Source organism: Furipterus horrens, unplaced genomic scaffold (genome assembly GCF_987537825.1).
Source record: "Furipterus horrens unplaced genomic scaffold, mFurHor1.1.pri manual_scaffold_11, whole genome shotgun sequence".
Taxonomy (NCBI): Eukaryota; Metazoa; Chordata; class Mammalia; order Chiroptera; family Furipteridae; genus Furipterus; species Furipterus horrens.
In genome coordinates, this window is record NW_028327181.1 from 92,442,275 (window position 1) to 92,466,687 (window position 24,413).

General features: G+C 45.8%; 1 protein-coding gene across 1 annotated transcript; it reads right to left on the reverse strand.

Annotated features, from left to right (window-relative positions):
* Window positions 1-1,056: 1,056 nt before the first annotated feature.
* Window positions 1,057-14,457, reverse strand: SLC16A6 (solute carrier family 16 member 6). Its single transcript, XM_090257891.1, has 6 exons — window positions 14,325-14,457; window positions 8,029-8,267; window positions 6,493-6,636; window positions 5,808-5,936; window positions 2,971-3,789; window positions 1,057-1,905 (listed from the first exon to the last, which is right to left on the reverse strand). Exons 2-6 carry the CDS (start codon window positions 8,258-8,260, stop codon window positions 1,655-1,657), a joined length of 1,575 nt encoding a protein of 524 aa, XP_090114017.1. The 5' UTR covers window positions 8,261-8,267; window positions 14,325-14,457; the 3' UTR covers window positions 1,057-1,654.
* Window positions 14,458-24,413: the final 9,956 nt, after the last annotated feature.

A 24,413-nucleotide genomic window follows, 5' to 3' on the forward strand; every position in this document is an offset into this window, starting at 1 on the left:
GTTTTAAGTGTGTCTTTTTTGGATGGACACTTTGTCGTTCCTGTCCCACCCTCCCCAAAGGTCTACGGATTGTCCTACTTTCATGGCTGATAAAACGCTGTACAGCACGGAGCAGGTGGTGATGAACTGCGCCACTTTCACTTCAGTGCAGAGAAGTATTCAAGCTTTGTGTACCTGGAACCCAACTAGGCTTGTTATATTGTTTCCCCTGAGTTGTCATGAAGTAACAGTAAAGGTGAAGAAGGATGGAGCAGTGAGCACGGACCGTTACCGGCAGTGAGATTCAGGACGGACGAGTGAGGAAACCGCCTGCCGTCCTCACATTTGCCCTCTCCAAAAAGAATGGCTAAAACGAGAAATACTCTACATGTAGTGTAACTGCAAAAAAAAAATACCACAATCAGTTATCCTGAAAACTCTGGCAACTTGGCGCCATCAAGGTTCACATAAGATTTAAATTGCAGCGTGTAACTCATGATGGGACAAGAAATGTCCCTGCTGCCCCATGTGAAATACAGAAATGTTCCAGCAGTTAAGATTTTCTTTGTTTAAATCAGAAATGCTTCAACAATTCAACGGAATATAATTCTGATCAAAGAAGATCCTCAAGTATGCATAGGTGATGAAACATTGTTTTAAAAATGCTGAGGCAATTTGCTATTCATTATTTTGCCCCTAAGCATAGCACATGTTGCCTTTGATCAAATTGAAGAACCGTTACAACTTAGCCTTTATGGAGTAAGTGTACAAGAACAGTATTCTCTGAGGCATTTAAGGGATTGCAAAAGGGAGGTAAAAATGCTGCTTATGTCCCAGGTTATATTTCTTTTGATTATTTTAATCATCCTAGAATAACTTAATAATAAATAGTGGTTTAAATTAAAGACACTACAATCACATATTTCTGTATAATTAAAAGCAACAGGAAATGCATTTTTGAGTGCTATTCTGTATATTCTGTGTGAAATACTTCTGGTAAGGACTGGCCATAAAAAAAGAAGTGGGAATTTCACATTCATGAGTTTCAAGTTTATAATATATTATATATATTATATATATATAAAAATTTCCATTTATTAGCCAAATGTTTGGTCTTAAAGTATACTTCATTTCTGTTGAATATTTGGATTATTAAGAGGCTTTTAAGTTTTAAATGAAAACCTCAGTATTTTTCAAAGGGTTTTAAACAATTTGTTCATATTTCTGAAAATGAGAAATTTTAAAACTGATTTAAGATTTTTTTTGAATGGCCAATTTCATTTCAATGACCTGGGCTAGATATTGTCGTACAAGATAGCAGTTTATCACACGTGAGAGCTCTTAAAACCACTTTGCCAATTTATGTCACTATTTTAAAACTGGAATGTGAACCACAGTCCTTCTAAGTATCTCTGTATTGCTACAGAATACAGCCAGGTTTATGTATGGAAGAGTGTTTCGTTGTCTTTGTTTTGGCTTAAAGAACAAGCAAAAGGAAAACTTAAAAATAAAGAAAAGGATGTTGGTAGTGGTGTTCATGTATACATTCCCTTTACAATGTGTTTTGAAAGTGGGTGGAGTGGCTCACTCCTCTGTGCCACTTATGTCCCCAGTATACTGCTCCCCGCCCCCCGCCAGCCAGCCAACAGGGTGGCTGATACTATACGCAAGCCTGTCATACTGGCTCTGTCTTCGCTGGAGCTTTATGGTCATTCTTCCCAAGGTCCATTTCGAGGAAGTCTTCAGGCACGTCCTGGAAAGCTCTCCCGCGGTAACTCTCGGCCTTTGCCTCGCCGGCCTGGTGGCGCCGGCACAGTCCCTTCTTACATGGCCTCACCAGCGCGAGGCACACGGCAGCCATGGTCATGCCGGCCGCACAGGAGTAGAAGGCTCTGCTGTACACCTTGCTGTGGTCCACCAGCAGACCTGGGGGAAAACACCCACATGTCAGACACACGCCTTCTCACCCAGGCTCCCCTCAAATTCAGGAGCTTCTCTGTTTCTTTGTTTCGTCTTGTTTCTCTAAAGAAGAAAAAAGTGTTGAAGGTAGAAATCTCTTCTACACTAGGGGGGAAGACATAAGTCGGACAAACATGCAGCATTCTTATTAGCAGCTGAGAAAACTGTGTTGCTGAAATGTCTGCATGGGCTGACCGGTCCTAGTGGAGAACCTAAAACACGCTTCTTTGAAAAGGCTGCATTCGTAAGAGAGGAGAGAACGCTTATCATTTTCACTCCGGCTCATTTCAGGTATCTTTGAACATGGGGTAAGACTTCTAGTCACAGTGACTTTAAGGACCTATTTCAGGTCTAAGGTATGAAACGTAGCACGACCTTCCTATAAGGAAATATTCTGTAGAAATCAATCGAGTAAATGCAGAGTGCTGTTCTGTCCTTAGTTCCCTACACCTGAGAAGAGAAGGGGACTTACAAGTCCCTTAGTTCTGGTATTCTAAAGTCAGAGGATAACAGGGTCATAATCCATGGGTCCCCCTCTAGCATTTACAAGGCAAGATGACAGGGAAGGCTGGGGCAGCTTGGGTTACAGAGTGACCTGGTCACTGATTTACCATTTGACCGTCGGCTCATAATCTTTGACCTACAATTTCCTCCCATTTAAATCAAGAGAGCTGCTCATCTTGAGGTCATCTCTAGTTCTGCCAGCTCTGTAATTCTATGGAAGTATTAAAATCAGTATATTTTTAAATTAGACTTGAACAGGAAGCTACCACAATTAATAAGGGAATAGTAAACATTATAGATTATATCATCTGTACTTTATAATACAACATGGCCTCCGTTTATAGCCTATGACGCTCTCTCCAGTCTTTTCTAATAATATTCTTTGCCCTACACAATGTCATCTTGAACTAATATGATTCAAATCCAGAAGGGCTACAGAGGTTCCACCTGTCCAACTCTATAAAGTTAAAAAAAGGGGAAGCGGGAAGGCTAGCAGAGAAGGGTCTGGATTTTGTGTATTGAAATTACCTGCAAGGGGCGGTCCAGCTAGTGCTGTGATGCTCTGAAGGAAGACATAGACTCCGGCAGCAGAAGACATCTTCTCAATTCCTACAACATCGTCTTCGGCAAGAAGTGGAATGTGAGTACCTGCTACCGTTCCAATCATAACGCCAAAAAAGATGCTACACGCCATTAAACCCCAGAATTCAGTAGCAAAAGTAAAGGCAAACAGAGACACAGTGAGGAAGATGACACAGATGAGCTCAATGTAGATCTTACGAATGGGCTGTCTGTTGAGGACCAAGCCAGCTCCAATTCTTCCGAAAACTTCAGCGATGGCCATCGTGGATAACAGAAAAGCAGCGCGGTCCTCGTCAATGTCCAGGCTGATGCCCAAGGGAATGATGTACAAGGAAGGTGCAAAGAACCCCAGCGTCGCAAAGAGACCAAATAGTGCGTAACAAATGAAACTTTTCTCTTTCAAGATTGAGAAGTCCAATAAGGGGGCTTTGTTATCGCTGCGCCCGGAGCTGGTCTTCTCCAGGATCTGCTGTTGAACATCGGCCTTTGGCTCCAGTTCCGTGTGAGCGTGACTAGGCACATTCTTCGGTGAGGTAGTTAGTTCTACTCCTGAGTCAATGGAATCTATTGAGGTGCGCGTTTTCTCATTTTCAAGCATGTATTGTACTTCTTTTGGACTTTCGTGTCCAGTTATTTTCGGTGACCCTGGTCCTCTGATTATAATTGGTCTCAGCAGTGCCCCGCAGATGACGATGTTCAACTGGAGCAGGCCCACGAGGAGGAGACTGTATCTCCAGCCAATGTTCTCCTTTAGAGCCGTGAAGGCTTGAACAGACAAGAAGGAAGCAGAAATAGAATGTAAGGCCAGACATCAACTCAAGACCCAGGAGAAAATCGCGAGTAGCAATATGGATTTAGATGTAGAATTAATTTTTTTAAACAATTTACTCAGTGCGAATGCAATCAACCTGTACTATCATGTATATCCTTTATTCTAGGTTTTGGTGCTTTTTAGGAATCAATATGGAGAAAATGTGCATAATGATTATATAGAAAACAAAACTTTCCTTCCCAGGTCTCCAAAAGAGTTTGGGAGGGTGCATTTTGCCAGGCAGAGGCAAAAGAAGCGAAATAACTTTTTGACCTACATCCAAGGTCAGCAAACAGTGGCCTGCAGGCCAAATCCAGGCCGTTGCCTCTTTCTGATAATAAAGCTTGACCGGAACACAGCCTCGCTCATTCATTCACATGGTCTCCGGCTGCTTCGGTGCTGTAAGCACAGAGTTGAGCAGTTCCGAACGAGACTTCTAGTCCATGAAGCCTAAAATATTTACTCTCTGGCTTTTTAAAAACAGAATAGAATATCCCACCTCTGAGCTAGATAAGAGCATTATACATCCAGTCATTCAGCCCTTCGGAAGAATGCAGTAACTACAGAACAAACCAAGCATCTAAAAGCGCAGTGATTATCTTAGGATGAAATGGTACAGTTCTCCAGTTTCTACTTTGTGGGGTGTCCCGAAGCGCCCGAGTCCTCCTCCTTCCTGCCAGCTAGCTGGGTCCCAGACTGCAGACCACAGGCCACCTGGACCCAAGTGTGAGGCTGGGAGGGGCAGGACCAAAGGGAGCAGAGGCCCACAGTGACAGCAGGAAAGTTCAGATCCCGTAACATCTTAAAGTGCCTTTATAATCTTCCCAGAAGGTGAAATGATGTTCATTAGAATGTCATTTGACTACATTTTAATTCCTTGAGCGCTGACAGTTACACATGAGAGACACGCTACCTTGAAGGTTCCCCAGAAGACAGGCCCCACATTTCTGGGTGGCTCCGCTTGCTTTTGTAGCTCATGATTTGCTCACATCTGTTGTCCCCCCATTAATATGGAAGAGCTAGAACTGTAACATATTTCAGGCTTGGGTATTTCGGGTGCTTTATACTCATTTGGCAATAATGGGTCTAATTTTTTTTCTCTCTGATATTTCTTGAGTCCTGTCAGGTGCCACCGATATGCCCAGTGCTAGGGGACGAAGCTCACCAAAATGCAGTTTCTACCTTTTCAGCACTCAGTACTGATTCTCCCCTCAACATTGGATTTTGAAAAATTGGGAACCAGCAGGAAAGTGAAAAGAACGATACCAAATGCCTGCTTATGCTTTCCCTCCAAATTCAACAATGAACATATGACTCTCTCTGTATGCTGACGTGCACTCGTATTTTCATTTTCCCAAACTTTCTGAAAAGCTTCAGACGTGACATGTCACCTCTAAATACTTCTCCAGGTGTCTCCTTTGAACAAAGCGCAACCCAGTGATGCATTCATCACAAACGGCAGAGAAGGAAAGGAATGTGGGTCTCCAAGGTTATCTGTCTCCTACTTGTTAGTGTGATCCACAGGTTAATCTTAAGATTGGAATTCCACCAGGGATAAACATTTCACTGTGAGATGACCCCCACACAGATAATAAAACCAGCTTCATGAGTATAATTTAAATGCACATTGAAAATGGCTGTTTTAACAAAGGAGAAAAATAATAGTATGCAAATTCCAAGTTGTTAAATTATTTATTTTGGAATGGGTGTTTCACACCTTGTTACTAAATATGTGCTGCGTATCTTCCTGTTTGTGCAAACTTGGACTAGGAGTAAAATGTCTGAATTCCTAACATGGGGCTGAGGGAGGCCAGATCCCCAACATATGCTGGAGAAGAGAAGGGAGTCCCCTTTCATTATGCATATAGTTACAGTCACCCAGTGGCTGACTGCGGGCGAGGTAGTGTAGCCAGGACAGCTGCGTGGCTTCCCCCGATTCACATTAATACACAGGCTGTTGTGATCCACCTACCTGGTGCGAAAGCAAACATAGCAAAACATTCTCCCGTGGAAGCAACTGCAGTGACCACGGAGCGTCTCTTGTCAAAGTACTGTGACAGAATGGTGACAGTTGGGAGAAAGCTAAAGCAGTATCCCAAACCTGTGAAAGTTACAAAGAACAATGAGAGCTGCACACTGATTGAAGAGATGCATCCACATGTGTATATATATGCATATAATATATATCCATGCACATATATATGTCCGTTCTGTCTGTCTGTCTATCATCTATCAGCAATGACTTCTTTAAACGTGGAAAAAGTTTTCTCAGACCCCTAAGAGGAAGCCCAGTACACTGCACCCTTCCCCTATAGCTCAGGATCTTCAGACCCTGTTTTGGGAAATAACAGATAAAGAAATTAAAATCTTACTTTGTGAAAATGATATCTTTTGGTGGCAAACTATCCCTAAGCAGGTTTTCTTTCTCACTGGTAAATATTAAAAGCCAGACCAAAATTCATGGGCATTGATAATAGATTCTCGTATCCCCTGGAGTCCATACAACCCCGTTCAAAACCACTGATCTGGCACACTATTAATTTTAAAGAAGAAAGGGAAAGAGAGAAAGAAATAACACTTTGGGTTGGAGCCCCTCCTTCCCAACCTGGTCCTTCAAACTCAGCACCTGGAAGACTTTTGAGCCCAGAGAAACTTACCGGAAATGATGCCAATTGCGATGTACATGTGGTAGACCTGCCGGGCGAAGGAGGCCACCACCATCCCTGCGCTAACAAGGACGCCTCCCGCCATCACCACTAGGCGGTGCCCGAAGCGGTTGCTCAGGACGGTGGAGAGCGGAGCTGCCGGGAGAGAGCACAGCGTGGCGGTTAACTTTCAGCGCTGTGTGAGCTTCCCTACCGTCCCTTCTTTCAAGTCTTGACCATGAAAGACAGTGCTTACTCTATAACATAGAAGCGTTAGCTTTCAGAAGATTCTCTCTTATAAGTCTTGAACCTGGAGGAACGACATACACTGTCTAATACACTTTATGCAACGGTGACTTAAGTCAGTTCAGGAATTACAGTTGGTCCTTGAACGCCATGGGTTTGAACTGGGCGGGTCCACTTATGCTTGAATTTTTAAAAATAAATATGCAGTTTGGCCTCCTTCTCCCCAGGTTTTGCATCTGCAGATTCAAGTAATGACAGATCGATAACAGTATGTTCAGTCTGTGGTTGGGAGCCCCCAGATGTGGAGGGCTGACTGTAAGCACTGACCTATGCCATTTTATATAAGGGACTTGAGCATCCATGGATTTGGGGTATTTGTGGGTGTCCTGGAGCCAACCGCCCGTGAATGCCAGGGGAGGACTGTTAAGATTTTGGGGAGTCAAAAATTATACATTGATTTTTGACTGTTTGGGGGTTGGGGTCTTTAACCCCTGCATTTTCAATGGTCAACTCTATTTTAGTATTTGGTTAAACTGGACAATATATTCTTTGGGTTTCTTAAAGAGAAAGCCAGAGTAATGGTATAAAACTCATCTACATATTTTTAAATGAAAGATTTTGAGTTACCATGAGTGTCTATAAAATTAGATATGCGTTTTTTATATGTGCGTTATCCTATAATAAAAGTGGGTTTTCCTATGGTTGGTGGAATGATTTTCTATATTCATGGCTTTGGATTCTTTCTTAAAAAGTTCCATTTAGATCAAATTCTAGCTTGGTTCCACTTGATTTTTATGAAAATGATATGAAAGTATGGCAGATTCTCAGTTATGCACACCAAATGGAGAATAGAGATGGGACAGCTAATTCTAAATAGTTGATGGATGTACTTTATAAAGCTTTGATCTTTTTTCTTCATGTAGCCACGTTTTCCTGTATCCAACATAAGCATGTTTTTGTGAGACCAGGGCCTAGTAGGCCAAGTACTTTTGATGTTGCTTCTTTAAAAATGGTTACGTCCCCGAAAGAACTGGAGGTTACTGCGTCCTCAAAGTAATCGACAGCATCCTAAGGATCTGCATACAGTAGGTGTCTAATACATTGTGTTAAACTGAAGGCAGTCAAGGCTGGCGAATAAGGCTTTTTTTTCCCCTTCAGCTCCTAAACCCCTTGAACACCGTATTACTTGAGACTGGAAGGTGTCAGGAGGTCACAGAGGAAAGGCATCAGAAACACAATGAGAACCATTACGTAGTCAGGCAAATTAAAATCAATAGGGTTTAAGCTGGAAGATGTACTAACCTGTAAATGTTAAGATAAACACACATATTGATATTATCCATGAGATCCTGCTATTAGATTCCTCAAAACTGTCCATTAAGTCAGTGAAGAAGACACCAAAGGACTTGATGACGCCGTAGGTAAAGACTTCAACAAAGAAAAAAGACACAGCTACTGCCCAGCCCCATCCTCCGTCAGGCACTTGAGTATAAACATTGGCTCTGGAACAAAGCTGTGATTTCTTCTCGGTCATTCTTAATCTGAAATAAAAAGTAAAAAAAAAAAAAAAAAAAAAAATCAGACCAATAATAGCATGACGGTTGATGATTCTAATATTCTTTAGCAAACATGACAAATAAGAACTACTTACTACATACCTTAGGTTGATGAATAGTTAAATCATGTGTAGTTAGTATAGTCTTTGGATAATAAAACATATAATGGAGCCCTCAATGAATTTGGAAGTAAGACCCCCAAGCTGTGACAATTAAATGGAAAAAAAACGAATAAGCAAACATACGGCATCAGGGAAGATACTTAGATGCAGTGTGAGGGACAGACAATGGCCAACACACCAAGCATTCACGATGACCATGAACTTGAAGACAAGTTAGGTAAAGGAAGACTGAAGTGACCAAAAGGAATGCTATCAGAAATGAAGCCTAGAAAAAGGCAGGCTAAGAGGCCGACACCGACGGGCCATCCGCCACCTTCCATGGGACAAAGTGCCCGAGACACCCTGTAGTATCTAAAATAACGAGTCCATGGTTTTAAGGTCTTAATGGCCACCCACCTTAAGTTTAGGAATTCTCTACAATTATACCGTTGTATACACGTGAATTTTTAGGGTCCTTTCCATAACCATTAAATTATGTTAAGTACTAAGACAGATTTCATTGTTAAATGGAGAGTAATTGAAAAATTATAGGAGGCGACCTCATCTACCCAGTAGACTTGCCAATTTCTGGTATTTGGATCTAATATTCTGAATTTACTCTATGAATCTTAAAAAGTAGCAAATCTGATGCAAGTGAATACGGGTCACCCTACTGATAGCACCATTCCCGCAGCAGCGTATACGTTGAAAGGATTATATGCCCACTATTACCCTATTACTGTTAAGTATGTGGTTGCATAAAATTGGGCCTGAGATGCCTTAAGAGGCTTCCGCTGTCTGCAGCCAAGGCCTCTGCGTTTCCACGTGTGTTAATGTGCCCTTCCTGAGAGCAGACGGGAAGGTGGGGAGGGCAGTTAAACAGCTCAAGATGTTAGCTGAGCAGCTACAGAGCAGCTGTCACCACCGTGTCCCATCCCGGAAAGCAACAGACTGAAGATACCAGCCCTGGCCTGAGCCCGTCAACAAACGGGTTTTTCACAATACATACCACTTCCTTATTAGACTCAAAGTTCACTCCCCAGCCGGGGCAGCTGGAGCGGGAGTGACATCAGTACTGGACTTAAGATTGAGAAGAGCCCCCCCACCCCCACCCCAGTGTTGACTTTAGAACCTGAAGAGGGGGGCAGGAGGGAAGGAGGGGAAGTGAGCGGGCAACCTACAACCCACCCAGGTCCTCGGCCTTTACCCCTTCACTTCTACCCGCTCCCAGGCCAGTGGTTTGAGCTTTTACTTGTGAAGCCCACTCCTTTACTGGTCTTAACTGGTTCCTCATGTCCAGTCAGATTAATCATCTGAAATGCTGCATTGTGGCAACTTTTAAAAACTTTTTGCTCAGAGTTTTGCAATGGCATTCCTCTTTCTGAATGGTAAAATCCACTGATTTGTCTGACCTTCAGAACTGAACCCCAGCTTAACTTTGAAGCCTTATTTCTTCCTGTTCTAAGACTTGACCCACCTGCCATGGCCAGCCGGACTCCTCCTTGCCCTCCAGGCTCTAACCACCTTGCCTGTGGTCACGCCCTTGCCCCAGGTTGGGTGCCTAGTGCCATCAAAATCCGTCTTCCATAATGCTTCCTCTGACTGACTCAATCTAAGGGGCTTTCTTCACGTGACAGGCATCATTTAATAATTGGGTATTGTTTAATGAGCATCTTATTTGGCCAATTAAATTTTAAGGTCACAGAAACCAAAATCTGGGTCTAAATCTCTTTCTATGTCCTGTCCTACCCTATCTCCAAGTACCGTGCACATAACTTTTATTAAAGAAGGAAAAAAGAAAGAAAAAAAAAACCTATTGGTGCCAGGCCCAAAGCTAGGCCTTGGGAATACTATAGTGAAAAGACAGAGCAGTGGTGTCTGCCCCCTTGGACTTCAATGTTTGTGGATGATAATGATAAGAAACGTGAAGATTTAAATGCATATTTAAAACCAGTCAGTCACATCCTTCCAGAGTCTGGCACACTGAGACAAGCAGAACTATCCAAGGCCATATTGCCGAGATCATTCTAGCCTAGAAGGGTGCATATAAGATGTTAAGAGTCTTAATAGAGGGCTCAGGACTAACCTGAATATAAACATATTGGGATAAAATTGATGAGGTCCCGAAGAGATGAACTGAATCTCGCTTTGGCCTAAAGTTACTGCAGACTGACGACAGAATCTTCTGGTTGGAGTGCATTTTGATGAGGAGGCCCAGACTGAGCTTTCTGTGCAAGGATGAGTCTACCTACCCACCCTCAGAAGGCTCTGTGTCAGGCCAGCAATTCAGTTCTGGTGACGGGCGCCCATCCCTCTTTCTCTGCCTGTCTCGACAGTGGTTTGCATGTGCATAATCGGTGGGCTTAGGATTCACCAGTAGCCCCGGAATGGAGTTGGAATCACAGAACATTAAGAGCTGAAAGGGACTTTGGACCTCATCTAGTCCTCTGACCAATGCTGCTCATTTTGCAAAATGAGAAAACTGAGCCCTAGAGAAGCGACTTGACCAGAATGTTCCAGAATTGAATCTCCAGCCTCCTGGGACATGCTGCCAGGGAAGGGGATGTTTTATAGAGATTGTAAGAAAAAAAAAATGTATTTTCCCCCCCCAAAATAAAAGCTCTCTTGACTTCTGTGTGTAAAGAGAGAGGTCTGGGACCTGACTCACCAGTTAACTGTGTGACCTTGTGAAAGTCACTGCACCTCTGTGGGCCTGAGCTCCTCATTAGTTGAATCTTTAGGCAAAGATTTTCTGGAGCATCTTTAAGGCACCATCCAGTTTTCACAGCTGATATTTCTGTATCCAGCACGGAGTCTTATAATTCACCTGACTTCCTCAGGCCAAAGCTGGCAGCTCAAGGAGACCAGGGAGCTAGGACGGCGCACATGCTAGACGCTGCTTGGAAATGGGGGTGGGAAGCAGCTGGACCTGGGTGAGACCTGGTCCGCTAGCTGGAAGGTGGCGGCCTTTTGACTGTGCTATTTCTGTTACTTTCTGAGCCCCTTCAGTGTGTTCAACTCCTTCTGCTCGTTTTCTAAAACTTCGCTTTGCATCTGTGCTACGCTCCTGAAGCTAGATCCAAATGCAACCTTCTCCTGCATTCTTAGGTTTTGGGAGGACAGAAACCTTCTTGTTATGACGGAGAGTATCATAAAGGAAAGATCCCTCCACCCCCCAGAATCCAGTCCTACCTTAAAGCTTACGACTTTATCATCCTATGTCCTACTAAATTTAGCTTTGAAGGTAAGACCACAGTATAGAATGACAATAGGATAAACTGGTTTCTGAAACATACTGGATACTAATTTCTGCTCTTTGCGTTCTGATCACACAGGGCAGGCACCCACAAGGCAGTCAGCAGCTCTTGCCAGACCAAGTACCTGGCAGTGCAGTTGGTACATGGTGGGTGCTTGATTAGAGTTTACTAAGCAAATTATGAGTCTTGGGGTGATCCTGGGCAATGCACCGCTCTGTGCGTAGGAAATAGCCATCAGGTGTGGAAGTCCCTGATTGCAGAATAAACGCTTTCCTGGACTGGTCTCCTTTCCTTTTTTCCATTCATAGGGCAGGCCACTGTCAGACTCTATTCTACAAGGCAAGAAACTTAAGGTCTAAATTTTGGACTCAGTTACTTAGAAGCCTCTATAGATTCCAAAACGGGAATATCTGTCCGTTTTGGTGTTAGGGACATGCACGTTTATCTGATGAGAAGGAACCTAACTGGAGAGGCAAGTTGAGTGACTCTGGCTGTGGGTGAATCACTTTGCTCCTGGACGGTCAGTGTCCTCAGTAGGTAAACAATGCGGATGAACTAGATTCCGATGATCTCAGTTCTCTTTCTGCCCTGAGAATCGATAATTCTGATAGCCTTTGACCCTGATTTGTTCTAAGCTACACTTTAATTTTATTCAAGTCCTCTGACGCACAGCCCCGTGTGCGTTTGTCTTTTTGAGGCCCATTGGCATTATTGTGTGAACTTCTTTACAATCTTGGGGAGATCACTTGGTCTCTAAATGCCGTCACCTGGGAAAGCCGGGTCTGACAGTCTCTTCACCCGTAAAACTCTATGACTGACTGCGGGTTCCTGGCAGCTCTCTCGTCCTCATCCTAATGCTCTTCCAAAGGAAGGACAACAAAATACGCCAGGCAGTTGGGAGTATATCCTACGGGCATTTAATTGTCTTAACCTTAAATGTGTATTCTGCCAAGGTCTGTTGAGCTGCTATGCCTGGGAATTTCACTGTGATTTCATTTGTTGAGAAAATATTTGATCTGGGGGCATGACGAATATAAAATACTGGATTATAGATCATCAGAGTGTTAGTCCAGGGTCAGTTCCGAGGATAGTTCAAAATGCAAGCTTTGGATGGAAAGGGTGGTAGCTACTGGTGTAAGCAAAGTGTAGGCAAGGCACTGCCAACATCCTTTCTTCTTAAAGGCATAGCCTGGATAAGCTTCCTCCAAGTTGTTTCTGGCCCCCATTTGTCAAAACCATTCTGTATTTAGGTGAAGTTCATTTGAATTCTCTATTAAAAAAAAAAAAAATCCCAAACCTAACCTGTGCAGCTGCCTCAGCAGCTTTGATTCACTGGATACAAGCGGTTCACCCCGTTTACAAGACCACGATGTTGAAATCTGAGCCTCTAATTTGTGTCTTCCTCAGGAGTTCCGCGGAGGAAAGCCCCCTTCGGGAAACCACAGACGGAAAGCTCAGGGTCACTGTACTCGTTAAGACCGAGGGAGCTTTCCCACTTGGCTGCATTGTGTATTTACATACTGTAACTCTCTGCCTGGGCCCCCCTTCCCTTAATTATGAGAAGAGATTCCTGTATCCACCGGGCAGGATGTATTGTTGACCCCCGAAATGCCTTTCAATCGTGCTTAGGACATGGGGAGATGCATCACTTAGATTTCAGCATAAGCACTTGGGCTTTTTTGCAAACAAATCACTCTTTTTATTACGATTTGCAAACCAGTAAGATTGCTGAGAAATGTCATTTTCCAGGATAGGAAACCATCTCTTTCGAGAAAGAGCTGGCACCGAGTGTCTAGCAGTGCAAACAAAATGAGCTTCCAGGTTGACAAGTTGCAATTGCTGTTCCCCAGTTGGCTTTGGGGAGCTTTTTCTAACACTCCTGTGTTTGGTGACATTTTATATGCTACCTCACAAACTTGGAGTTGGCGGAGGTTTAGTTTTTTTAGGTTTAGGTTTTTTTTTTTTTTAAGAAGAAACCGAGAAGGAAACAACCCATTTCCTCTGTAAAATCACCCTCCCTTGCTACAGAACTGCTCAGCTTCAGAGGCACTTTCCCGTGGTTGGCAGCTCGGGAAACCTTGGAAGTTGAGCCGACAGTCGCTGACAGCTCTGATCATTAAGGTGTAGGACGACCTGTGCTCTGCAGGGAAATGCCTGCCGCCCCAGTAGTGAGCTTTGGGTGGGAGAGCCATGGAACCCCACTTTCCCTCGCACTGCTTCAGTGGCCGCCCTGCGTGCGCGCGGGCGCGCGCGCGAGCCTAGGGAAGGTACCTCTGACATTTGGCACTTGGGACGCGCAGGCAAGTTCCTGCGGAAAATCCACGCACAGGCGCTGAGCCCTGCGTCCGCGATTTGCTCCCCGGTCAGGAGCCCCTAATCCGGGGCTTAGGTGCACTCAAAGGCCAAGCTTGCCTTTAGGTATTTTCCGGACCCGACTGTATCAGGGCCAAGATCATTCTAACTCTCAGTTGCCCACACTAGCGAGAGCGCTTCATCCCGGTGGCCCTGAGCATTCCCAACTGTCAGAATAATTTTCAGAATAACCTCTCCAAAATGTTAAGATGTTAAGTGCTCTCCTCCGCCTCCCACACCCCATCAGGCAAAAAAGCTCCTTACACATTAAAATAAAAACCCACACCCCATAATCAAAGTTTGAAACATGTAAAATAATAAAACCAACTCACCAAGTTAGAAGGGCAGAGAATAAACCCCAAAAGGCTCCCAATAAGGCGTAGGCTTGGCCTCCCCTCCTTATAAGCCGCTGGGTAACATGAGAAAGGTTTAACTCCTTAGGGCGTGGGCCCGAGCCTATCGCAAGTTGGTTCAGGAGGGTGTCACCGGCGCCCGCCCGCAGGGCCCCGCCCCGGCCCCCACCTATTCCCGTGCCTGGGGCACCCCGGCCGCACCCTCCCCCCGCCCCCCACCCGCCTGCGCCCGGATGGTGCGTGCTGCTGCTCGTCTCCCGGCCCCGCGTCGCTGCCTCTCTCTGATCCTATACCGGCTGCAGCCGGTCTCTGCCGGCCTCGGGGGCGCGCCGCCGCCGACCATGTGCTGCGAGCGCCGCGGAGGAGGGGGCCTGCCTGGAGCGCGCGCGCTGGCCCACGTGTACCCGGTCTGCACCGGGCGCGCGCCCGTTCTCAGCCAAGCCGGGGTTCACGGAAGGTAACGGCGTCGCCGTCCCGCGCGGGGCCGCTCCGGCCAACGCTGCCGGGGACCTGGGCACGCCGCCAGAACCCGGCGCGGCTTTGCGCGCCTAGGCGGACCAGACCCCGGCGCGTTGCCGCACTGCAAGTGGGGAACACGGACTTGTTTGGGGGCGTCTGCACCCTTTCAGCGAACACTCCCGGCCGGGATCGCGCAGGGTCCCCTGGCCGTCTGCCTTCTCACAGACCCTCTGCGCGCCCAGTCCCGCCCGCATCCTGAGGATTTGGGGTGTGGGATGAGGGGCGCTGGGGATGGTCCCAGGCGGTGCGTGCGGCTGTAGCGGCTCAGCGGACAGAACAGGTTCTTTACAGCTTGACTGTGAGCTGCGCGCGCGGCGCCGTGGTCCCCAAGTTCCTCCTCCAGGGCCCACTTCCCCCAGTTTCGTCAACTTGTGCACTCCCCACAGTTCCCGTTCCGGGAGGGCGGGAAGGAGTGTCGCAGTGGCCCCAGGGAGCTGGCGGCCCGGCTGCTAAGGGTGTTCTGCCCCCCACCCCACCCCCCTTCTCTTTTCTGCAGCTGCAGCATCCGCGATGAGCGAAGGGATGTGAGCCGCGGAGCTGAGTCAGCATCCCCGGCCGGGGGCGCACGCGTACCGTCCTCCCCTGGCGGAAGCCAAAGTCCACGCAGGTGTATGGCTGTCTAGCTGGAGGGGAGCCTCTTGCAGTGGAGGGACCCAGTCGTTTAGGGAGTACGCCCCCCTGATCCCGAAGTTCCCGACCCCAACGGCACCTTAAATTCAGCAGAGAATGCACGGGAAACCTCAGTTACGAACCGTCCTGCGGACAAAGCAGCTTGTCCGACCCCAGGCGTTTCGCAGCCCGCGGGGACGCAGACTGTGCTTCCTTGTCCGACCCCAGGCGTTTCGCAGCCCGCGGGGACGCAGACTGTGCTTCCTGGTGACCACCTCATGTCCCCGACGGTCCAGCTGGGACTTGTTCGGAGGCAAAGGCCTTATTCTCCGCATTCCCCTCCCGACTTGGCACGGGCTGCTCACTTCATTGGGGTTCGGATATTGTTCTGATGTCAAACTCGAGAGACCCTATTCCACGAGGGCGTGCACGGAGGGGTCGCCACCAGGAGTGGGCGGCCTGGATTTTGATTAAAAAAAAAAAAACCCTTTCGCTCGCTGCCTCATATTCCTCATGATTTGGGGGTAGTGTCTACTGGCGCAAATGCCTTTCTGTGCTGTTACTAAGCTCCCGCGTGGACTCGGCGGGGGCAGGTGCTCTGTTAGGGCCAGTACTGGACAGCCAGGGGCCGCTGATTCGCTTTGCAGTCTCTTGACAGTAACTCAGTTTCTTAGAGCGTCAACTCCCAAATCGGTAAAAGGGTCACAGTGGTGGTGCTCCCGGAACTGAAAGGTTTAATTTACGATGCCTGTCTCAGGTTCAGAGTGGCGTATGGCAAGCCCTCGGTACCCGTTAGTTCTTACTGTTTTATTATTTATGGCTGACTCCTCACATACCCGGCAAGGGTCCTTTTGTCGAGTTGTTTGGGGAAGAATCCACACAGAATGCTATGTGGACACTGATTGTAATTACTGAAATGAAAACCCTTAGTGCTAAAGTGGGACAGACTGTAGTGTAATCTTTGATAGTTAGGCTCTTGCAGAGCATTGGGACCTGTCGCTTCATTCAGCATGGAAATGTCATATTTAATATGGCACAGCATCTGGTATATTTGAATGTTGCTTAAGAACCTAGTGGTGCAGCCCAGCAGTTACAACTGAGTGAGTCTAAGCAAGTCACAAGAAGTCTTGGTACTTCAGTTTCTGGGTTATAAATATTAGAGGAAAAATGGCTGAAAGTCCTAGAGGTGAATGAATGATTGGGGAAGTCACTTCTGAGTATTTTACCAAGTGACACAGCTGGCTGTTGGGAGTGACAGAAGTGAAATAATATAATAATGCATTATCAGCGTCATTTATTCATATTAAAATGTTTACAGCTTTGCTGTGTTCCCGACTTAATTTTAACCCCATCCTCAGACTTAGGCAGCTGACCCTCATCATCCCCATTTTATAGATGTGAACTGCTGGGGCACCGAGCCCGGGAGGATTTGCCCAATAACTCAGAACACTGATAGATACACACTGGCCTTGCTCTGCAAACAGAGTTCATCTAAAGATGACATTTGCCACCTGTGTTTGGAGAACGGCGAGTTGGCTGGAGAACCCAGCCTTGCCAGCCACACCAATGATTCTGGCCTGCCTGGTCAGAGGCCGCCTCCACCTCGTTCTCTTAATCCCGGTGAGACCAAGTCTGGGTACCGCCACTTACTTCACTCCTCCTGGGCACGCAAAGAGAGGAAAAAACTCTGCATTGCCATGGTGATCGCCCTCCTCACCCCCAGACAAAACTAACTCTGTTCATTCTAAGTGTGAACAAAAGGACCTTTGGAGTCGGGAACACAGAACCAGAAAAACTGGGAAATTCAGGAAAGGGTTCGTCTTCCTTCTTAGTCTCTTCTGTCGTGTCTCTTCTTTTACAGGGGGCGAGGCGGTAGTGACGCCCTTAAAAAGTCCTTCAGCATCTTCTCTGGAAGTCAGTTGGCTGCGAGAAACATCCCATTGCTCTCTTTTCTAGGCATCTTGCTTTGGGCCATTTGCATGAGAACAGATTCCTTTGTGCAAAGCTGGCCTGCCTGTTCTCTGTCAACATTTATAGTCCTTCTAGTCTTCATGTTGGGTTGCCAAGCAGATATGACCCTGGCTTGCAAATAAGCTCACTGCATTTACCAGCCCGTGAGAACTTCTACTTGGGGTAAGTAGATTGAAAGGAATCTTGTCTGGAGCTCAGAGGGGGAGCAAGCCTGCTTTTGAGGGCTAGGTTTTCAGAGCAGCCAGTGGAGAGGGGGAACATTTGAGGGGCCTTCTGCAGGAGTCCTTGACTGCCCAGAACATCATCTCTCCTAAACTTGATTGTCTGAGAAACCACTGTGCACAGCTCAGGCCTGGTGGTCTATTAGTCTTGCATAGCCAGCCTTCGCCTGCTTAGCCAAAGCCAGGAACGCGCTAGGGTGACCTGTCCCACCTGTAAAGGTCTCTCGGGGAAGACTGAAGTAGTACGTCAGGGAACCTGCCTTTCTTCAAGTCGATATGTACCGCCCCCCGCCAGTTCACTTGTTAAAGATACATTTACAATAAAATGATCTTATACTTAGTAATTGTCAGAATATATAATATATGTTTTAGTATAAATGATTACAGTAATAATTTCTGAGTAAGTCAACTCAGAAAGGATTTTTTTAAATACTTGGAGTAAAGTATTAAATATTAAATTTCAGTTTATTCACAATATCTATTTCAGAGTAATAGGATAAGGTAATTAAATACTTTTCAACAAAGAAGTGTATTGTATTAAGATAGAATGGAAACAGTTTTGAAAAAAGAAAAATAATATAAAAAATTTGAATTAATAGGAAATGTACTCATGCCATTACTAAATGATGATAATGGTTTTTCAAATTGCTCTGGTGTTTATATTACACTTGATACATTTAAAAGAGTGGTGTAAGAATTTTACTATAAAAATGACATTTACAAATACGATCAAAATGATATCTTTTGCAGTTATTTAAAGTTATGGTGGAACATTGAAGATAACTTAAAACTGTATGAGGGTGGTGTGGACTGAATGTTTGTGCACCCGTCCCCCCATTTCTGAATTCACAGATTGAATCCCTAACCCCCAATGTGATAGTATTTGTAAAGGAGGCCTTTGGGAGGCATGAGAGTTAGGTTAGGTCATGAGGGTGGGGCCCTCATGCTTAGATTAGTGCCTTTGTAAGAAGAGCAAGAGAGAAATATCTTTCTCTCTGAGAACACGCCCTGAGGAAAGGTCCGGTGAGGACACAGTGGGAAGACAGCCATCTGCAAGCCAGGACGAGCGGTCTCACCAGACCCTAACCATACTGGCGTCCTGATGTCAGATTTCCAGCCTCGGAACGGTGAAAAAATAAATTCCTGTTGTTTAAGCCACCTCGCCTGTGTTATTTTGTTACGGTAGCCTGAGCTGACTGATACAGAGGGTGTTTATTGTTTTTCCAGTTCTTTGAGAGGATACTCAAGCAAAGATCATCGAGTATGGTTCATGTTAATATGAGGGCAGGAAAGATGCTCCCTGCCGTCGTGGTAAGTCCTCCCCAGGGATATAAAATAAGCCTAAGAGTCGCCAAAGTGGACCATGGAAGGCTAGGTAGGGGTTATATAATTTTTCACGTAAGGGGCTGTCAATGTAAGACGCACATGAGGACAGGCTCTGGAGCCTGGCCATGTCACCTCGGGCACATTAGTTACGCTCCATCTAACGGAGTCAGCTCGGCTATGGTGAGGGACAGTACCTGCTTCATGGACGAGGCGGGGCTTAGCCCTGGGTGGCTGGGTAACTGGATTCATGTATTTAAGGAGTTTAGCAGCTTAGCATTGTGCTTGGATCATGACGAGGCTCTGGAACTCTTGGCTGGGAGATTGAGGCGGATGGAGGTCAGCGAAGTCTAGGAAGGCAGGAAGGACCTTGCAAAGGCTGGCAAGGGGGAGGACTGAGGGGTGACCCGTCTGAGAGGAAGGCAGGGGGTGAGAGAGAGTACCCTGGATTCGAGGACAAGGAAGCCACCTCCCACCCACGGCAACAGAGGATGTGGCGATCCAACCGCTCTCCCGCCGGGCTGCCATTTGGCCCCGCGTTGATGCTGTATCACTGGGCGCGTCTCATTCACTCTGGAGTGAGTTTTATTTGATTTCGACACTGGTGTTTGTTCCCAGACTTCTCAGTATTCAGAGTTTACCGCTCCGATAGTTTTGTCATCCTCTGGCTACTTAAAAAGGAATAAAAGAACCTTGCCTTGAGGCATCTATAAACGATCTCAAGCCTGTTGCAGAAGTCCTCAAAACCAAACAAAAATCAAAACTCTGAGCACCAAGTGATTGAAATTACATTGCTTTTAGGATAAAGAATTGTCCTGTTCCACTTTTCATGACACAGCTGTGGGTCATGCACTCTAACTGGAAAATATCGGAAAGTGCCGTGTATGGGACCACTAGTTTTCACTGATTAAATCATGCTTCCCTTGGATTGTTTTTGCTGTTGCCCCACTAGTCATGTTACTCAAGGCCCCAGGAATAAAAACCTGTTCTCCTGCTATGTTTCTTGCCTAAAGGGAGATGCTGGCTTTCCCCATCTTGTCTAAACATGCACAGCCTGTCCTGCTGTTCCCTGGAACAATACCCAGTGCGAGGTTTCTATTTTAACCCTTTTGAAGCAGGACACGTTGGCATTTCCAGATGGGTAGAGGATGGCCCGAAGAAGCTAGAAGGATGCTCCAGGACTGTGTTACGGGTAGGAGGCAAGGAGGGACCCTGCCCTGCCTAGCCATCCTTCTGTCTCTCTCCCAGTGCTTGCCTATCTGGGCAGCGTCTGCTCATCATAGCCTGCTCATGAGCTGGACGGATGGACACAGCCATCTCCCAGGCCCCAAAACCATACCCTGGCGATGTGGTCCCTCCTCTCAAAGTGTTGACTGTCTAGGCCAGAAGATAGGACCCATGTGCGATACTTACCCACAACAGCATTGCAGCAAGTGCCCTTTTGCAAGCTGGGGATCTCAGGAAAAGGAGAACTTGCAAAGTCGCCTTAGGATTAGAAGGTGATGAGAGGAAGCAGGGCTTTCAGGTTGGGATGGAACAGGCCTGGCCATAGTTAGTGTCGGACGCGCTCATTCGGCAAATACCGATTGTGCTGGGCCCCAGGCTTGCGCACGTGTACAAAACAGATGTCTTCGCCCTTAAGGGATTTACATTCTAGCGCTGTGGGTTCTTCTTGCTGGAGTACCCCTTCCAGGGTCCTGGACAAAGAGTTCTTTTGGATGTTTCTGATATTAAAGTGCAATTTCTACTTTCAATTTGACCTGCTATATTGTCCCAAACCAGATCTACTGGCAGGCAGCCTGCTCTAGGGACCATGCCAGCTGTCACCAGAGTCTGCCCAGGCAGAGACCTGACTCAGGTTTTCCCCAAAGGGGACAGACAGTCGTGGGAGTGTGTGGCAAGGAACTCCAGTTGGGAGCTTTAAAACTGCCAACCAGAATGACTCTTCACTTTCCCCTTGGAATTGTTTTATGACCATGGTTTTGGAGCTTCTACCTTCTCTGGGTTCAGAACCCAAGAGCAGAGCATGCTGACCAAGAGTTGGGAAAAGGACTCAGCCCCCAGCTGCAGGAAGTCCAGATTTCACGAGTTATTTTGCTTATTATTAATTTCAGTAATGCTTGGGGCTTGCATGGTACTTTTTCAAAGTGTTCTTATATTTGCTGCCTCTTCCTTCTGAAAACAGTCGAGAGATGGAGTATAGCCAGCACTTCGGAGCACTTGCTGAGAGCAGACGCTTGTGCTGGAGTAGAGCATTCTTATGTGCTGTTTGGGGTGGAGGAAGGTGGCTTTGGCTTTGTTCTTCAGGTGAGTGGGGAAACTGAGGTGCAGAGTGACCCAGTAACTTATCCAAGATCACACAGCTAATGAGGAACTATGCTGAATCCTAGATACACGTTCTTATGGGAGCAGGCCAACACATCCCAAAACTCAGTTCCCCCAAAGACAGATTTTCCCAGTAATTGCTTCATTGGATTGAGCATTCTCCATACCTGCCCCCCCCCCAATTTTGGTCTCACCCCTCTTTCTGCACCTGCCTCACCCTCTGGAATCTGTCTTAGTCTGCTTGGCCTTCCGTAATAAAATACCGTAGATGGGATTAAACAACAGACGTTTATTTCTCACAGTTATGGAGGTCGGGCATCTCAGATCCAGGTGCTGGCTGATTGGGATCCTGGTGAGAGTCTCTTCCTGGCCTTCAGACAGCCACCTTCTCGCTGGGTCCTCATATGTTGGAGAGAGCCAGCTTTCTCCTGTCTCTTCTTATGAGGGCACTAATCCCACTGCGAGGGCCTCACCCTCATGACCTCCTCCATCACTAATTACCTCCCAGAGGCTCCACCTCAAATACCATTACTCTGGGGGTTAGGAATTAATTTATGAGCTTGGGGAGTACACAAACACTCAGTCCAAAACAGAATCCAATATATTTCATTGTAGAAGTGGAACAGATCTGGGGAAAGGATAAATCTGCAAAGACAGAAAAGATCGTGTGTAGCATTTAAGAGAAAGTTCCCTATTCTCATGAAAAAATGAAACTTGGGCATATGGACCCTGATCAGCGTTAAAAAGACACAGAGAAAGAGAAGCTATATAAGGTAGACCTGCCAAAAAAATCAAACCTGAGTCTGATCTTACCTCTAGATCTACAACTCAGTCTACATTAAAAATAGAGGATTGGGGAACATTTTAAATAACATCCTGGAGTGCAATCAGCCAGATCCAAAATTTAAGAAATTTTATGGGACAAACAACTGAATTTATTTAGAAGTACAGTATTCCCGCACTTATCACAGGTATTACGTTCTAGACCACCCACCCCCCGTGATAGGTGAAAATCCATGAAGTAGGAACCTTACATTTATTTTAGTATTTATATATATTTTAAGGCTTTATAAACCATTCACACACACTTATAAACCATTCCCAGTCCCTTATTAACCTTTCCCACTCCCTTATTAACTTTGCCACACTTTTATAAACACTACTTATGTTCTTAAACATACTCTACACTCTTAAACCTACATAACTTTAACAACATACGTATACAGTACCGCAAAATTTGTGATATAGCGAAAAATCTGCAATAAGTAAGCATAATATTTTTTTTAAATCCCGCGATACAGTGAGGCCGTGATAAGTGAACCGCGATATAGAGAGAGACTACTGTATATTGCAGGGAAGAGAGAGGAGGAACTTATTAATGGAAAGAGAAGACACACATCAATCAAATGTTGGGATCCCAATTAGAACAAAGCGATGGTAAAATTATCATTGATGAGACAAGGGAGGACATTTAAACACTGATTGGATTTTTGGATATTAAAAATTATTGTTAGTTTTTAAAAGAGGGTGTTAATAAGGTAGTAGTTATATATTTTAAAAGAACGCTTATCCTTTAGAGAACCATATAGGAATGCTTTACAGATGAAATTACATGATAATCTGGGGTTTGCATTGAAAGAATTCAGTGTATGTGGAAGAGCAGGGAAGGAAGCCGGAGAGGAGACAGAGAAAACAACCAGACTGGCCATGTGTTGATGATTGTTGAATCTAGCTATTGGGCGGGTATGCGTGAGTTTCTCAACTTTTGTATATTTGATAACTCCCATAATAGAATGTTCAATAAATAATAAGTAAGCACCGCTTTGTAAAAAATTCTTAGAATTTTGGGAAACGGGCTTTCAGGGAGTGGATTTCAGGTCACTGACCTTGAGCCCTTTCCTCTTGACTGCATCTCTTATGAGTTTTCTTCTAAAGGTGAGGGCAGAATGTTAGAGGAGGGATGTTCAGAGGCCCATCCTCTCTGTTTTGCTGACCTGATTTCAAGGACCCAGATATACCTTCCGCATGGCAACTGGGTTTGCAGATGCACAGAATGATGCCACCTCTGCTTTTCCCAATTGGCTTTTGCCGCACGGCATCCTCCTGTGACAGTCCCAACAGGTGGTTCCAGCATAAAGGCAGGCAGAACATCATATGCCCCCCATGGATGAGTTGCCCGGCATCCTTGGGTTCACTGAACAACAGGGTCTGTCTTGAGGTCTTCAAGCTTTAAAAAAATAAACAAAAACTCCCCAGCATTTTAATTATCTAGGAGGAACTGTTCTCCAAGCCTGCATGGAGACATCCAATCAACGATTTCCTTCGTGGTATATAGTTGAAAGTTTCTAAGAGAGTAGATCCTAAATGGTCTCATCATGAGGACAAATGTAATTGTACCTATATGGAAATGATGCATGTTAACTAAACGTACTGTGGTAATCATTTCACATTATATGCAAGTCAGGTCATTATGCTGGGCCCCTTAATCCTACACAGTGTTGTGTGTGTTATACACACTACATTGGAAAAAGTCTAGCCATAGTTAACATAATGAGAATGGTTTGTGCGACATCGATGTAGTCTGGCAGCCAAGGAGAGTGGGCTGGAATGTGTGTGCATGAACAGTGACGACTTCACTGTACTAGTCTGTAGGGGCAGTAGTTGCCATTGAGTGAGCGTGTGTACTGTGTGGCTGTCGCATTCAAAATGATGGAGCGAGTAGAGCAATGAGTCTGCATCAGATTTTGTGTTAAGCTTGCATGTTCCTCTGTGGGAACTATTCAGATGATTCAGAAGGTTGCAGCTATGGGCAACTGGTGATTGACAGCTTCATCACTACAGTGCGCCAGCTCATGCATCACGCTTCGTGCAGAGTTTTTTGGTGAAACATCAAATCACCCCTGTGCCTCAGCCCTCCTACAGCCCAGATTTGGCGCCCTGTGACTTCGGGCTTTTCCCAAAACTAAAATCGCCTTTGAAAGGGAAGAGATTTTAGACTGTCAATAAGATTCAGGGAAATACAACAGGACAGCTGATGGCAATTGTGAGAACCGTGTGAGGTCCCCAGGTGCCTACTTTGAAGGGGACTGAGGCGTCATTG

What these genes read in the sequence shown, in the direction of transcription:
- SLC16A6 (XM_090257891.1), bottom strand. Translation starts at nt 8,260, where the DNA reads ATGACCGAGAAGAAATCACAGCTTTGTTCCAGAGCCAATGTTTATACT. An exon ending in GTTTATCTTAACATTTACAG is followed by an intron (nt 6,637 to 8,028) that starts GTTAGTACATCT and finishes CTCTCCCGGCAG; the next exon opens with CTCCGCTCTCCACCGTCCTG. An exon ending in CGCAATTGGCATCATTTCCG is followed by an intron (nt 5,937 to 6,492) that starts GTAAGTTTCTCT and finishes TAACTTTCACAG; the next exon opens with GTTTGGGATACTGCTTTAGC.